This window comes from Poecilia mexicana, unplaced genomic scaffold (genome assembly GCF_051168715.1).
Source record: "Poecilia mexicana isolate PSO_F unplaced genomic scaffold, ASM5116871v1 scaffold_13, whole genome shotgun sequence".
Lineage (NCBI taxonomy): Eukaryota > Metazoa > Chordata > Actinopteri > Cyprinodontiformes > Poeciliidae > Poecilia > Poecilia mexicana.
In genome coordinates, this window is record NW_028263382.1 from 10,008,993 (window position 1) to 10,024,342 (window position 15,350).

Below are 15,350 nucleotides of genomic sequence, written 5' to 3' on the forward strand. Positions count from 1 at the left end.
ATTGTTTTTTCTCTTGAGGGCACTAATGTCAGTTAAATAAAATGATTTTCTATTTTGGAAACAAAATAAATCAGTGCTTTTACACATTAATGTTAGGCAACGAGAGTCATTAGTTAACAACATTGAAAATATTTTTTAGTGCGAAAACATACAACTTTTTCTTCAGCCCTCAAATGACTAAATCATTTTGGGGCAATAAAGAGAATAGAAAGAAATCATGGCTTAGTTTGGGATAGAAGCTTTCTAACTTCAACACTAGATACGGTTTGTCCACATTTGACCTCATGTTAGAGATCCTCTTGTATAATATATAAACCTCTATTATTTTTTTAACTGAACAAACTCGGTTCCTACTTTATTTGCAGACCCAGACCCAGTGACGGGGGACATGGAGTCATCCATGGCTGTGGAGCTCAGCCCCTGGGTGGAATATGAGTTCAGAGTGGTGGCCAGCAATGCCATTGGGACAGGTGATCCCAGCACACCCTCTAGAAAAGTTAGGACGAAAGAAGCAGGTAAAGTCTCTCAGTAATGCTGCCCAGCCACTACAACCCACCCATATTTTGACAGACATATGCATGAAGGGTCAAGTAAATATCAAGTGGACTTTTTCTGCTAAAGCAGTGAGTCATTTCATGCCTTCAAGCAACAATAACCATATAGCATTTATAGTGTGCATAAATTCATTGTGCCGCTTCACTGGCTGGTCATTTCTTCTCTATAAAATGTAATAATTACAAAGGTCAGCGGTCATTTCAGAGAAGCTTTTACAATCAGTCCCATCTTTTCAGTGTAATTAACAAACTAATAACAGTATCTCCACACAATTAACCCATCTATAATGCTGCAGTATGTGGGCCAAATGTCAACAATAAGGTTTAATATTACTACATTCAGTTTTTTCAGTGCTTGTCAGTTTAAGTTTTGGTTTAATAATAATGCAATAGTCCGAGTTCTCCGAAATATAAGTGATCACATGTTGCCGTATTAACACGTGAAGTAATTTAATTTATTACCTTCGCAGTTTTTCAGAGAAAGTTGAACTTTTTAGAGTTTCTTTGCTGCATGTTAAGTGATGCCGTGTTAACCTTTCCACACAGTTCCAGCCGTGGCACCATCGAACGTCAGTGGAGGGAACGGCCGCAGGCACGAACTGGTCATCTCGTGGGAGGTAGGTCCTCTGCCAAACTCCCTCTGTTGAACAAGTGTGACAGCATTTGCAAAAAAAAAAAAAAGAGAGAGGAGAAAAAACAAATGTCACATTGGTGTGTCTGTTTCAATTGGGAAAACTCGCATTTTGGAGAAAAACAAGTCATTAATAGACCTCATTTAAATAGACTTCTCCTACAATATATATGTGTGTGTATATATATATATATATATATATATATATATATATATATATTAAAGAAGATTCTGTTGCCCTCAGTTAAAATAATCATCAGCACTGATTTTACGGACCTTAATAGAACTTCCCGATTGTCGGCCTCAGAATTTAATGATCGCTAAATAATAAATTTTGAATGTAAATGTGACTTAATAGTGATGTAGGGCTTGCTGCTACATGTGCTTTTCATCAAAAACTTTCATTTTTGTTGTCTGGGAATACTTGTCATGCATTATTAAGCGGAATAGAGCATGGTTGATGAATGACGCCGGTCCTCGTGGTTCTGCTTGAAAGAAGCCGATTGATGATTTCCCGTTGCACAGATGATTGCATTAGTTTTACAGTGAGTTTTATTCACTCTAGGTAAAATACAGTAAGATGAATAGCTGCACTTCATCTTCATGTGTGCTGGGGACCTGTCGTCCTATTCCCTGAGCCATCAAAGTTGGATCCAATTAAAATGTAGCAAGAAGTCTCAAAGCAGATTTTGAAGAGTCCAGACGTGCTCTTAAATTGGAATACAGGAGCGAATGTATTGAGGGGTTTGTGAGAGTATTTAAAGTGTAGACTTGAGCATAGGTGGCTGGGAAAATTTGAGATTATACAATCTCTTCTTTGACAATAAAATATTTTATAAATCCCAATGACACTGACAGGATTTATCTCAGGGAAAGACTTTCAGTGGACAGATTCCCCTTATTACCACTATCCTCACATTTATTTAAGAAACTATGATACAGAAAGTCATTTTGCATGCAGTCTGGCAAGCAAAGACATCAACTAACTCCTGAGTACTGTCAAAGGTTAGCAATGATACATTTTGAATCATAAAACTTAGAATTATCTTTAACTCCCGATCGAGTTAGATAAATGTGGACCTAGGATGTTTCAAAGCTGCAGTCCTTGTGTTCCTTGTAGTTGAAATTAGTTTCTTTTTTTTGCAGCCCCTCTAAGTCCTGAGGATCTCTTTCACTCCAAGCAATGGGTGTAAAATGTATTTGTGTAATACTAAGCTGCTTTTTTTACTCCAGCAAATTTTAGTTATCAGGTGTGTAAAACTTTTGGTATCATGCCAAGCATCCTAGCTAGAGAAGAGCTGCAGTCACGGTGCAATGGAAATGCTAGGCATCAGTATTAAACTTCACTAAATGATGGAAAAGAATTTGCATTACATAAACCTTTTTGGCAATCAAACTTCAAGTCTTTTGGGGATAAATGGACATATTGTAGTCCATAGTTGTAAAAAGGGAAAAAAAATACATGTATTTTTATTTTTTCAAGTAAAAATCTGAAAAGTCTGTTGTATTTATTCATCTTTGCTTTGATGCCTATAAAGAAAATCGAACACAAGAACTCAACTAATTATTAAAAGTATAGTTTAACCTCTTTATGAATCCAGATGTGTTGTGAAGACCTCAGAGGTTTGTTATAAAATATTATACATCATGAAGATCATCAGAAATGTGGAAAATTTGAAGGCAAGGCTAGCTTGTTTTATTATTCACATTATCAAATCGGGTGTAAACTTTTGAACATTTCACGGTGCAGCCCTCAAGCTGCCATCTGAAAACAGAAAGAGCATGGCACAAAAGCAAACCTACCCAGACACAACTGGACACCTAATCTGCCTGTTGAGTCATGGAGAGTATTTATCAGGGAAGCAGCCAGGAGGCAGCTCAAGTTTTCTTATTAAGCTGAACATTTTAGCCACATGGAAAATGTACAACCCTCAACACAGCCAAAGCTCTCAGAGTCGTGTTGTTCTCCTTCCATTTGCAGTCACGCTTGATTTTGAGTTGCCCATTCACATAAAACCCCAATAAAATTCAACGAAGGCCTTTAATGCGACAAAAACTCTGAGTTAACTTTCACAGAACTGTGTAGCCTGATAAATGGATGAGTGATTCATCATATTTTCTGTGTTTAAATCTCTGTCTAACCGAAGTCTAATGAAATATCTATATGCGATGCCACGCACAATGTGACGCGACAGAGAATCTGGTTACATAAATAAACACAAATCTCATCAGACGACATTGTCAGTTTGTCACAGTGTGTTCAGCTGGGAGTTATATTTTTCAGCTCAGAAACACAAAGGCACTCTTGTGGTATTTTTAAAGTACTCTGTTTTTTACAAACTTTGATTTTATTTTAAAATTATTTTTAATTCTTCATTCATGCAGCTTTTTAATGACTAGTCTCTACAGGAAATCCTGCAGAAGTACAGATAAAATAACTCACAGATAAAATAACACAAACTCCCAGGAACCCTTAACCTTCTTTAAAGAAAAAATAAAAGTGAGCTGCACATTATAACCAGAAATATATCACAAAGGTTGGGGTTCTCTTGTGAGGCTCCAGTAAGCATTATCATAGGGCAAAGTGACCTTTTCATATTTCAGACCCATCTCCTGTATTGTGAATCATATTTCCTACTTATTTTTATTGAATCTGTTCTCCAACTGCCATTCTACAAAATAATAAACATTTCAGCCTTGGAATAAAATGCTTTTCCACATGAGAAGAGGTGAATGAAGTTATCGTGCAAGAGAAACCTTAGGGTATAAACTGATGTGATGCAATATGAAATAAAATTGTGTTGTCTTCTAAAGATGACCTTATGAAAACAGTGAGTATTTTTAAATAAAAAATGTTACTCTGACTAACTTTTTGTTCGCAGCCTGAAAAAGTTTGATCTGGAAAAGTTTGTAAATAGAAAGTATGGAAAATATTTGTATTTCCCATTTTTAAAATGTTCCTTCCTTCCTTCCTTCCTTCCTTCCTTCCTTCCTTCCTTCCTTCCTTCCTTCCTTCCTTCCTTCCTTCCTTCCTTCCTTCCTTCCTTCCTTCCTTCCTTCCTTCCTCCCTCCCTCCCTCCCTCCCTCAGCATGCATTCTTTCTGTATTTCCTTTCTTCCTTTTAGCCATCCTGTCTTCTTTCATATTAACCCTCCTTTTGTCTGTGTACTTCCCCTTGATCTTCCTTCCTCCCTTCCTTCCTTCCTTCCTTCCTTCCTTCCTTCCTTCCTTCCTTCCTTCCTTCCTTCCTTCCTTCCTTCCTTCCTTCCTTCCTTCCTTCCTTCCTTCCTCCCTCCCTCCCTCCCTCCCTCAGCATGCATTCTTTCTGTATTTCCTTTCTTCCTTTTAGCCATCCTGTCTTCTTTCATATTAACCCTCCTTTTGTCTGTGTACTTCCCCTTGATCTTCCTTCCTTCCTTCCTTCCTTCCTTCCTTCCTTCCTTCCTTCCTTCCTTCCTTCCTTCCTTCCTTCCTTCCTTCCTTCCTTCCTTCCTTCCTTCCTTCCTTCCTTCCTTCCTTCCCTTCGTTGCTTGTTTCTCATCTTCCTTTGTGTTCATTCTTCATAAAAACAGATATAATAGATTTCACATTTAAACCCAGAATGACAGGAATCATAAAGGTTAGTATTTCACAATTTAAAATAACATAAATAACCAATAAATTCGTAAGATTTAACCTGGACGGTCTTGTATTCTAATATGTTGGAACCTCGTTGCTGTACAAAACAACCATGTTTGCATTATTTTCAAACATATTAGATTTATTGTTTGTTCATGCATACTGTCCTGTTGTTAAAATGGCTGTTATTGGCACCTTGCTGAGAGATTAAAGGAGCATTTTTTCGGTAATGCAAACGGCGGAGCTGTTTCCAGCAGAGTGAAACTCCTGCTTTGTTAATAACAACTGTGCATCAGTAGCTCAGGATCATAGCTCACTGCATTTTAAACACGGCTCCTAATTTATTCTGTTGAAATGTGTTTAACTTCCCAAGATTTTAAAGACTAAGGGTGAGGGTAGGAGGGGGGCATCTTGGTCGCAATTGCAAAAACCTGCTGATGAAGCTAGAAGAGGGCCAGCTGGGCTGAGGGCTACACAGAGCTGCATCAGCGGCACAAGTGATTAAGATGTAGAGAATTTCAAATTTGGTCCCACCAGAGAGGCCCAGCGATGATTAACCTTGACTCTTCCAGTCGTTCCCACTAAACCCAGGGATGTTTATGAATATGCGCTTGTAATCTCTCGCTATAGTGTTTGTGGAAAATGCAATAAATCCCACACCAAGTTATGAGGATATTAATGTGGACCAGATCAGGGTGGACAGCTTGGCTCGGAGCCAGATTCGGGGCGGTGCATGTGCAGAATTGCTATGAGAATTGACGATCATTTGCAATTGAGATTGGTGGAAAGATATATTAGCAAGGGAGCGGTGAACAGATGTGGAGACAACTGACAGTTACTGTTGCAGTGTTTGGGTATGGAACCCGATAGGCATTACGAAGGTAACCTTCACGTCATGAGAAGTGTCCCTCAGTGCGACATTATTGGAGATGATGCCCATTCCAGATGGAACAGTGGTTGTTGGTTTATCACACCCTGTTTATATCTTATAAGCATGATTACCTTGCTGGTGTAACCCATTTACAGCCTCCATATAAAAACTTGGGCCACCTGATGAAAGAAAATGATGATGGTATACCAAAAATAGCCCTATCTAAACAAGGACTGCTCCCTTGTCCTTCCAGTCTTTGGACTCATTTGAGTTAATTATTAAAGTAATTTATAGTAAGACAATTTCTGCATATACTTTCTATGGTTCAACACAATAAAGGCTGTTTTTAAAGGGGCATTATTATGTATTTTTCAGGCACAGAGTACAATTTTATAGCAAAATCAAGTTATTATGTCATCAGTTGTTACAAAATGCTGCGTATATCAAACATAACTTCAAAGAAATTTGACTTCATAGTTTGACACCTTGAAATGTGTGTCTGTAAGAAACTCCTACTCTTTCTGACCCTTTTCCTTCAGTACATTGTCGTAACAGTACTCCTCAATCATGCCGTTGTTCTTAGAAGTGCTGGACTGAGAAGTGTTTTTTATGACGAACTAAGCAAACTCACAGTTCCACCAGATGTTTGCAAATTGCTGTTGCTGCTAGTCTGGAGGAGCCAGCGCCTACTCATCTCCTCCGCTGGTTATTTGTGTTAATTATTGCGATTACAGTTTGATGAGATTACTGGAATTTCTTTCTGTTTTGGTGTTTGCTGTTGTGCGAGAACTCTCCTTCCTCTTCAGTATTGTGTACTACTTCTGTCAGATAAAATCTCATAGAATAAATCAGTGTTTGTGACTGTAACAGAGCAAAATGTTTGGAACACAGTAAAGTTGCTTTTCGTGATACAACTTTGCACTTCTTGGTGTTTTTTTCTCTCTGTTGGCGTCTAAGAGCGTGCTTAAAGGGACCTCGGCCACTAAGTTGCAGTCACCTCCTGTTGGATAGTAGCTTTCTAATTGTTTCTGCCTTGCCCTGGTTATTCTCGTTTCTGCTCAACACTTTCTGAAATAAATCAGGACTCTGTCAGTGATCAATGAAGATGGATATGAAAGCAGGCAGTGCAGGGGAGTTTGCCCTTTTTGGCAGTCGAGGCATGTGAGCACGCTGCAGTCCTGCCTTTGCAGTCATCTGCGGAGAGTTATCAGCGCCTCGACAGCCATGGTGGGCAAGGTTATTAAGCAGGATGAATGACTAAACAGTCTCCCCAGCTTCATTGAGCCATCTCATTAGAGTAGACTGTTTGACTGCTTTTTCTCAAGGAGCCATAGGGAGGACTATTAGTGATGCCCCCGTAGTTACCATCGACGAGCCCAGCAGGTCCAATGATTTCATCCAAAGGACTTACCTTGCAGCGCTCCCACACTGTTTCTGCTCATATCTCTGAATATCTTTCCTCCCCAAACCCAAAAGTGTTTCTGAGCTCAGCTTGCTCATTTTTTTCACGCTGCTTTCAAACCACCCTTACTCCTCCCCATCTCCTCAAAAGCAATGCCAGATCTGAGAATATCTTTGAAAGCTAATTTATTTCCACTCATCATCCTTGTAATTAGCCAGTCATGGTGACTGGTCTTTGTTGAATGAAATGTGAACTAGATCTCCATCCACCCGCTGCAGACTCGATGTCTAATGTGGTTGATGCCTTCGGGGGACAGCGTAACTCTGTAGCTTATGCAAATGCAGCACATTACAGAGTTAGCTGCGAAGCCGTTGCCAGAAACAGGTGTACAGGTGTTTGTCATTTATTACATGTAGCCAAAGATTTAATCCCTGCAGCTCATATTTTAATTAGATTTTAGCTCACTTAATAAATTGGCATTTGATTCGATTAAGCTCAGAGCAGCTGTGGAAGAAAGCTCCCAGTTTCACCACTTCAGGAAAAACCGCGGATAATCACCGAAGCCGGCACACGAAACCTGGTGTCGCAAAAATCCTCCTGTCAGACACGGAAAGATAAATAGCTACATAATGCGTACAGCTGAGCCAAATATGATTTGTTTCCATTACTCAAGGCTGACTGCATCTTTATTAACAGTGGCAGGCAGTTACAGTAAATGGTTAGAAAAGTGAAAGCTGGCTATGTGGCGCTATCACAAAAAAAAAGAAAAGCATTTTCTTTGTTTCAGTTTATGTTTAGTAAGTTGCTTGCTTTCTCTGCAGTGACTGTCCAGGCATAAAATGTGGAAATGATTTACGTTTTCATCTCCAACCCTAGGTCCCAGGAAAGACGTTTGCTATTAAACTAATAAAAAAAAAACCTAAATGTTTATTTGTTCTCCCTTCAGCCTGTGTCTGAGGAGTTCCAGAACGGCGAGGGCTTTGGATATATCGTTGCATTTCGTGCCAACGGCACTAGAGGCTGGAAGGAGAAGATGGTGACCTCTGCGGATGCTACGATGTACAAATACAGGGATGAGACGTTTCCACCTCTCACTCCGTTTGAAGTGAAAGTGGGTGTTTACAACAATAAGGGAGACGGGCCTTTCAGCAAAGTTGTCGTCATCCATTCTGCAGAGGGAGGTATGCTAACATCAGTTTGCATAAATCCATCACTGGCATGATCTTTGTAATAATTTTAGGCTTTTAATGATTTGATAAAACTGTTAAATAAATGCAATTTGAATTACTTTTTTAAAACCAAAAGTGGATAAAACTATTATAAATACAGTCAAATGTATACATACACCCCTGCCGAACAGCAGAACTCATTTAAATTCTTGGTCAGTGTCAGAAATGTCTTTGATTATGCAGAGACAGTAAATATTCCACAGAGCCTCTGGACTTAGGGGAGGTTTTTCTGGATGCTTAACGTCGGCGGATTTCATGCTTTCCAAAGCCAGTTTTGATATTCTGCAAAATCTTTCTTGTTATTCTGTAAACATTTTTCAAAAATATTTGGTTTGTCTATGTGGTAATTGGGCTTGAAGTTTTTTTTTTTTTTTTCTTTTTATAAAACTTGCTTCATTGTGAACAGTGCCACCATCATCTTTCAGTTTACAATAGGCTTTAACCTCAATGGTTCATTAATAATTCTTAAACATCCTAACTTAATTTTCTTTTTATTGGAAAGAGAAAGTTTGGATCAAGTATTTGACACAACTGATAATGATTTTAGGATGGATTAAGTAGTGGCTTTATGCTTTTAACTTAATTACTTAAGTTTATTTATATAGTATCATCTCAAAGAACTTAAAAAAAAGATTTCAATTCAATCACACATGCATTTCAGCTATTTCTACTTATATAGCAGTGCATTGAGCTCAGTTATAAAGATATAATGAATGTCGCGAAAGTGGAGAGGAAAAACTACTTTAACAGGAAGAAACCTCCAGCAGAACCAGGACCTGGCTCAGCTTGAGCTGCCATCTGCCACAACCGGCAGGGTGTTTGAGAAGACAGAGCAAAAAAGACGAGGAACTGATCCAGAAGTACTTCCTATATTCATGAAAAGTAAAAAGTTATAAGTAGCAGAGGGACACATTTAATTGCTGGCAGCGTTATTTTTGCCGATGTCCTCCTACAGGGAGACAAGACAGCCAAACAGAACGCCACATCAGATGCAGCTTCTGTGGAGAGAAAAAGTTGCTTTATTCCATCTCCATTAAGGTTTTACTCCAATATAATCACAGTTATCTGTAAATAATCTCCACTGTGTAGAGTAAAAGCGATCTTTTCTCTCATACTTCAAAGACTTCTTGGATTAGTAAATGAATGATGTTACATTTCTGACCAAATAATAGAGATGGAGTAAACGGGGACCTCAGAAATATTTAAATTTAATTGTTTTATGATGTTATTTCAGTGATATTTTAGCAAAAAGTTGTGTTACTAATACAGTACCATTGGTTACAACTTAAACTTGTAAATTAGTGACTTTTCATACTACTTTAATTGTTAATTACTCTTAAAATCAGTTCCTACTGTATCAACAAGAAGAGGAAAAGTTTAATATTCACCCAGAGTTATACTAATCCCGGGTGTATGTTTATATTTGAGCACGTACATATTATTTTTTTGTGTGGATTAGAAAAAATACTGAAATTCACATTTTTATATGTGTGTATATTGAGGTTGTATTCTGATATGGCTGCACCCTGGTGAAAAACAGTTTAAAAGACTCAATTTAGGTGTGTAAAATTCTGACCAGAACTGGACCCACAGTATTTTCACTATGTGCTTTGCTACACAGAGCCAAGGGAAGCACCATCTGATGTAAAAGCATACAGTATTTCCTCCTCGGAAATTAAGGTGACCTGGAAACCACCCAATCCGGGCCCGGGAAAACCAAGAGGATATGAGGTTATTTTATAGATTTTCTGTGCCACTTTCTGTGTACAGTCACACATATAGATTATACCTCTCTGGCATTTTGCTGGAGTATTAGTTCCTTTGTGCATTAGCTGGAGCTTATGACTGCAATTTTTCAGTCTTTACTTGCTGTTCACAGGTCAGCTACTGGAAAGAAGCAGAGCAGGAGGAGTCCGGAGAGAAACGACGCACGGTTAAAAATGAAACATCTATGGTGCTGACAGGCCTGGAAGGGAACAGTGTCTACCTTATCACAGTGAAAGGCTTCAACAGCATTGGCCAGGGTCCTGCCAGTGCCGCTGTCACAGCCAAGACCAGGAAGTCCCGTGAGTTCAATACTGATGCTAATCATGAAACACTGCTTACAGAACACATGCTGCCTGCAAGGTTTGCTTGAAATTGGCCTAGTTGGAAGAAACTATCCATTAGCACTTTGGAACATGAGCTATTGTGTTCGCTACACAGCTCCTGCTCAGCCGCCGTCCAACCTCATGTGGATTCAAGAAGGCAATAACATCTCATTAAGCTGGGATCCAGTTAAGGCAAAAGACAATGAGTCTGACGTCATTGGATACATGGTAAGGACTTTATATAATGAAATTGAAAGCAGCTTGCTAATGTACGTTTAGCTGTGCCCACACTTGATTTCCCTCAGCATACAGCAGCTCAATTAGTTTGGTTTAATCAGAAAATGTTGTACTTTTTTGTATCTGGGGACAATGCTCAGTGATTCCATCTGACGAGACAAAGACAGTTAATGAAATGCTCACTCCAGGGTAAACTTAAAACTCGGGGGAATTGTGCCTGGTAAAAATATTCAGACCCTTTGAACTATATTTGTCTCTTTAACACAAACGTCAAAATATGTTGCAGGCCAGTTCTAACGCATAAAGATGCTGAGATCTAAACGAATCTGGGGTAACCCTGGTTGGATTTTTAGGGTTATTTCTGCTAGGATTTCACTATGTTATGTTTAATCCATCTATTTTTCCTTCTTGGTCCGTGCTATGTGCAGAAATATTCACACAGCTAGATACTGGCAGCCCGATATTCAAAATGTTATATTCAGGATGATGTCTAGGGTCAAGGCTCTCCCATACTTGTTCCGAAGCCAAAAAGCCGTTGCACAGCTACATGGTTGCAGGATGTTCGTATTCACACACACCTTTCACACTTGGTGCAGACCACCTGGAAGACACCCTCCCCACTTCAGCATATGTCACACACCCTTAAGCAGACATGTAAAACGGTCACAGAGAGCAGAAAACCTTTCTTCAGACAGCCATTTCCATTAAGGAGTCTTTAGCCATTTGACAATCTTATTAGGGATTTTGTGAAACATTGTACAAAAACGTACATGATAAACATTTAAACCATAAACTTCTGACCAATCACAACACATCGCAGAGAGATGATGGAATATGATATGGATGAAATACGGAAGAGCCTTTAGTTTTCATCAGTGTTTTGCATTTTGTTTGTTGGCTAAGCTTAACATTAGTCATGTTCACCAGAGCACCTTATTTCACACATTTACTGTGTTACTTATATGACTATTGAACAAACTGCTGATAGCAAATCTTTTGGCTTTCTTTTATCTTCTCACTGCTTTTCTGTGGTGAAATTTGAGGAATTCACAACTCATAGATGTTGACGACAGATTTTCCTGAGCTGTGGAGTCGGGTGGGGTTAGGGTTGGAGTTCGGGTGGGTTAAGGTTCGCTGGAGTTCCTGCAGAGTCACAACTGGCCTCGTCAGTTTTGGTGGCCAGACAGTCTTAAGAGTTTCACAGTTGTGCCAAACTCTTTACCTTTTCAGGTGATGGATTTGAATCACGTTCATGTTCATGGGATTCTCAATGCTGGGATATTTTTACACCCTAAGCTGGCTTTAATCTCTTCTGTCTGGTGTGTCTTTTTGTCTTTCTAATGATGTTTCCTAATACTCCCTACCAAACCTGAAAGGATTCCCATAAAACCTAGTTTTATTACAGTGCAGTCTGAGTTGTGTAAGTTTTTTCAGACACTCTTTTCAGATTTTAATTTATAAAGAGCGAATTCTGTCCACATCACAAGTATATGTTTTTTTTTTGGTCTATCACATAAAACTCGATACTACATTGAATTTGTTGTAATTTGAGGAAAAGTGAAAAAGTTCAAAGGACATGAATGCTTTTGCCAGGCACCATATTGCACAGCAGGTCTCTTTTTACAACTGACAGCTCTGCTTTTCATCACAGTCTATCATAATGTTGTGAAACGTACATACGGTGTGGACCTCAAGTGACTATATGCACATGCCCTGCAGGTGTTACTCAAACAGGAGGGCCGAGGCCACATCCAGGTGACAAGAACCATTAACCCTTCTACCATGCTCTCACTGCCAGAGGGGGGCACTTACACCATTGAGGTGCATGCACTCAGTGAAGGCGGAGAGGGAGCCTTCAGCTCCCAAGTTCGAGTTGTGACCTCCTCTGGTAAGCTCAAAGCTGGTTAGCGCTCTCGCCACTCACTCACACACACATACGTGAATGACCTCCAAAATCACATCTCTCCGTACAAGCTGTTTCTGTTTTGTGCCTACCTTATGTCTTGGCTTTAATCCTGTCAACAAATTTATTTTAGTGAGCTGAGTTGCCTTTGTTTAATTCAGTTTTAATTAAATTGCCCACATGAACCTTCCTACTCATGCGCAGCCAATTAAATCCCAAGCAGCGGGATCCTGTTCTGTAAATGATAAAGAATCTTTTTTAGGACATGTGGTTTCTTTTTTCCGTTCTTTTATGTCTTTAAGAAAAATGAATATGTCTTACCAGCTCCAGAGACCATTGGATCAATGGTCTTACTTAGCATCCAAAATGAATGCTTCTTTGTGTTGCTGTGTATTGATGTACCTTGCCTTCTTTCCTCTGTCTTAGGCGTTCGAGCAAAAAGCAGCCAGTGCTCGGTGCATCGCCCAGCACGGTGCCTAACATGGACAGTGCTGATTCTGGTTCTCCTGGTGCCTTCGGCTTCTTGGTGAGGAAACCCTGACGTCCTCGCGTTTCTGAAGGGGGCTACCAGTCATCTGCTCCCTAACTCCCTCTGACTGCCTGATTGCTTTGGCCTTAGCCATCTTAAAGGGCCCGAGGCATGCCGACGGGGGTTGAGTCAGCCGGTTTCCACGCAACGCCACCCAGCTCATACTTTTTCAGTTTCATCTGAGGCCCTGGATGTTTGATTTGCACAATTCTTTCCGAACATCACAGTAACGTGGTGCTGTAATGTAACTTTGTGTAGAAAGATTTACATGGTTTATTTTAGCATTCTGCGTCCTTCTCGGTGGCCGGCGCCTAACCACTTCCAGACGGCTCCCACAGCTCCAGGGATCCACGGAGCATGAACTGTTTCTTGAAAGCTGCTGTGGTAGTAATACAGGGATCAGCCAACGTGTATCTTTTCATTACTTATCTGCATCAATTTACCCCTTGGCTGCCTAACAGCAATGCAGCAGAAGCTCCGTAGAGATAAGTGCATTGTTTTCTTATTCACACACCAAGAAGGGATAAAAAAAAAAAAACTTTTATATGGAACCAAGAATCTTACTATTTCCAGATTTGCTTTTTGTACATTGTGTTACCTTTAGGAAAAATAACAGTGGTGTGTGTCAGCTCTGTCCAACTGTTTTTTAGTAGCGACTCAGCAATGCTTGTTGATACAGTTTGTTCACTGTTGGATGTATGGAAGTAGGAAACAGGTACCTTTAGTGCCCAAACTCATGATTAGACAAAGACAACTCTGTACGGACTTCTGGTGTCAGTACAAATAAATGTGATGTATATTTTTTAAACTCTTGTCTGCAATTTATAATATTGAACACACACGCCTGCAGTAGCCTCTTGCTCCAGGGCAAGTACATTGATTTTGGGCTTCATTGCTGAGGGGTTTGTTCAGTTTCCAATGGAGATAAGGACAACGTTCAATTATTTACAGAAGATAATGGATGGTTTGTCATGGAGGATTGGACAGAAGTAGGCGTGCTAGAGGACGGACGGCCAGCGACAGATCCACGTAGGGCACGGCTGGAGCTGACCTGCTATGAACAACAAACGGCTGTTTAAACCAAAGCGGTAATGAAAGCGTTGAAGACGACTACCATCCACCGACCAGCTGAAGAGTTGGTTACAATGGTAACTGATTGCATGCTGGAGAAGAGACAACGCTGATCAAGAAGCTATGCTAATATTTTACGATATTTCATCTGCTGGTTGTGCGTAAAAGAAGATCTTGTTTCCCTCTGAAGTGTAAATTCGGCTCCTTCATTCTAAGGAAGACAGTTCATAGAAATCCTCCAGACTAGAGAAATGATCATGTCCAGCATCCCAGTCTCACCTGCTGCCCACCTTTGCGTGAAAAGTGACGCCAGTGTTCCTTCTCCCCACCAGGAGGGTGCCCCAGCCTCTCGGTAAAAGGTCTACCTACGACTAAGGTCTGCCATTTATCAACGTTGTTGAGAGATGGCTTGAGGAAGTGAAGTTTTATTGCAAATACTGGGAGATCAAAATCTTTTTTTTTTTCATACGAGGGGGAAGTGCCTCTTTCACAGGTAATTATTTTGATGGTCATGGCTTTAGATATGAGTGAGTGTCCATGATTCTGTTAGGATAAACGGGATTAGACAATGGATGGATGCATTAAAAAATGTTTATGGTGATCTAAATTGATTATAAAATAATAAATTCTACTGCAGTGCAGAATAAACCAGAAGACTTTTAAACCTTAAGTCTGTCTTTTAAGATTAGATGTACATTTCAAATACTTTTAAAACATGCCTAAAAGTGTCCTTGAAGTATTTTCTCTTTAGCTATAGTAAATAGATATTATATATTTGTGAGTTTGTATCAAAATGAAGAAATAATGTGGTTATGGGCTAACAGCTAGTCAGACGGGTAATTTAAAGCCACTTGACCTGGTAATGTTTAAGTCTGTGGGGTTCAACCCTCCACAAGCTAACAGCTATTGTTGCACATGATCATCTGATCAGCTCAGTAATTTCCAAACTAATACAAAATGTCATCATACAAATATGAACATTTACATGTTTTAAGACTCTTAGTTGCTCTGTCTCTGAGGATTTTATTTACTTTTCTACAAACCCCACTCTCCTAACTCTTTCTTACAGGTAAGAACTGCTATCAGTAGTAGTTTCCCTACTACTAACTCTAAATAAACTCTCCCCACTGAAGATCTGGACAATCTCTTTAAAAAAAGAGAAACTCTCCCAAGAATTTCCCAAAAGAAGCAAGTGAGGCCACACAACTTTTTCTT

General features: G+C 39.6%; 1 protein-coding gene across 2 annotated transcripts in view; it reads left to right on the forward strand.

The window, feature by feature from the left end:
* cntn5 (contactin 5) overlaps positions 1–13,872 on the forward strand; it is a 150,356-nt gene extending 136,484 nt beyond the window's left edge. For both annotated transcript variants that reach the window (XM_014982727.2, XM_088011649.1), the window contains 8 exons: positions 366–515; positions 1,101–1,171; positions 8,023–8,257; positions 9,927–10,036; positions 10,185–10,371; positions 10,511–10,623; positions 12,352–12,520; positions 12,962–13,872. In XM_014982727.2, coding sequence (XP_014838213.1) covers positions 366–515; positions 1,101–1,171; positions 8,023–8,257; positions 9,927–10,036; positions 10,185–10,371; positions 10,511–10,623; positions 12,352–12,520; positions 12,962–13,065 — 1,139 coding nt within the window. In that variant the 3' untranslated portion in view covers positions 13,066–13,872. The remainder of the gene's footprint in view (positions 1–365; positions 516–1,100; positions 1,172–8,022; positions 8,258–9,926; positions 10,037–10,184; positions 10,372–10,510; positions 10,624–12,351; positions 12,521–12,961) is intronic.
* Positions 13,873–15,350: the final 1,478 nt, after the last annotated feature.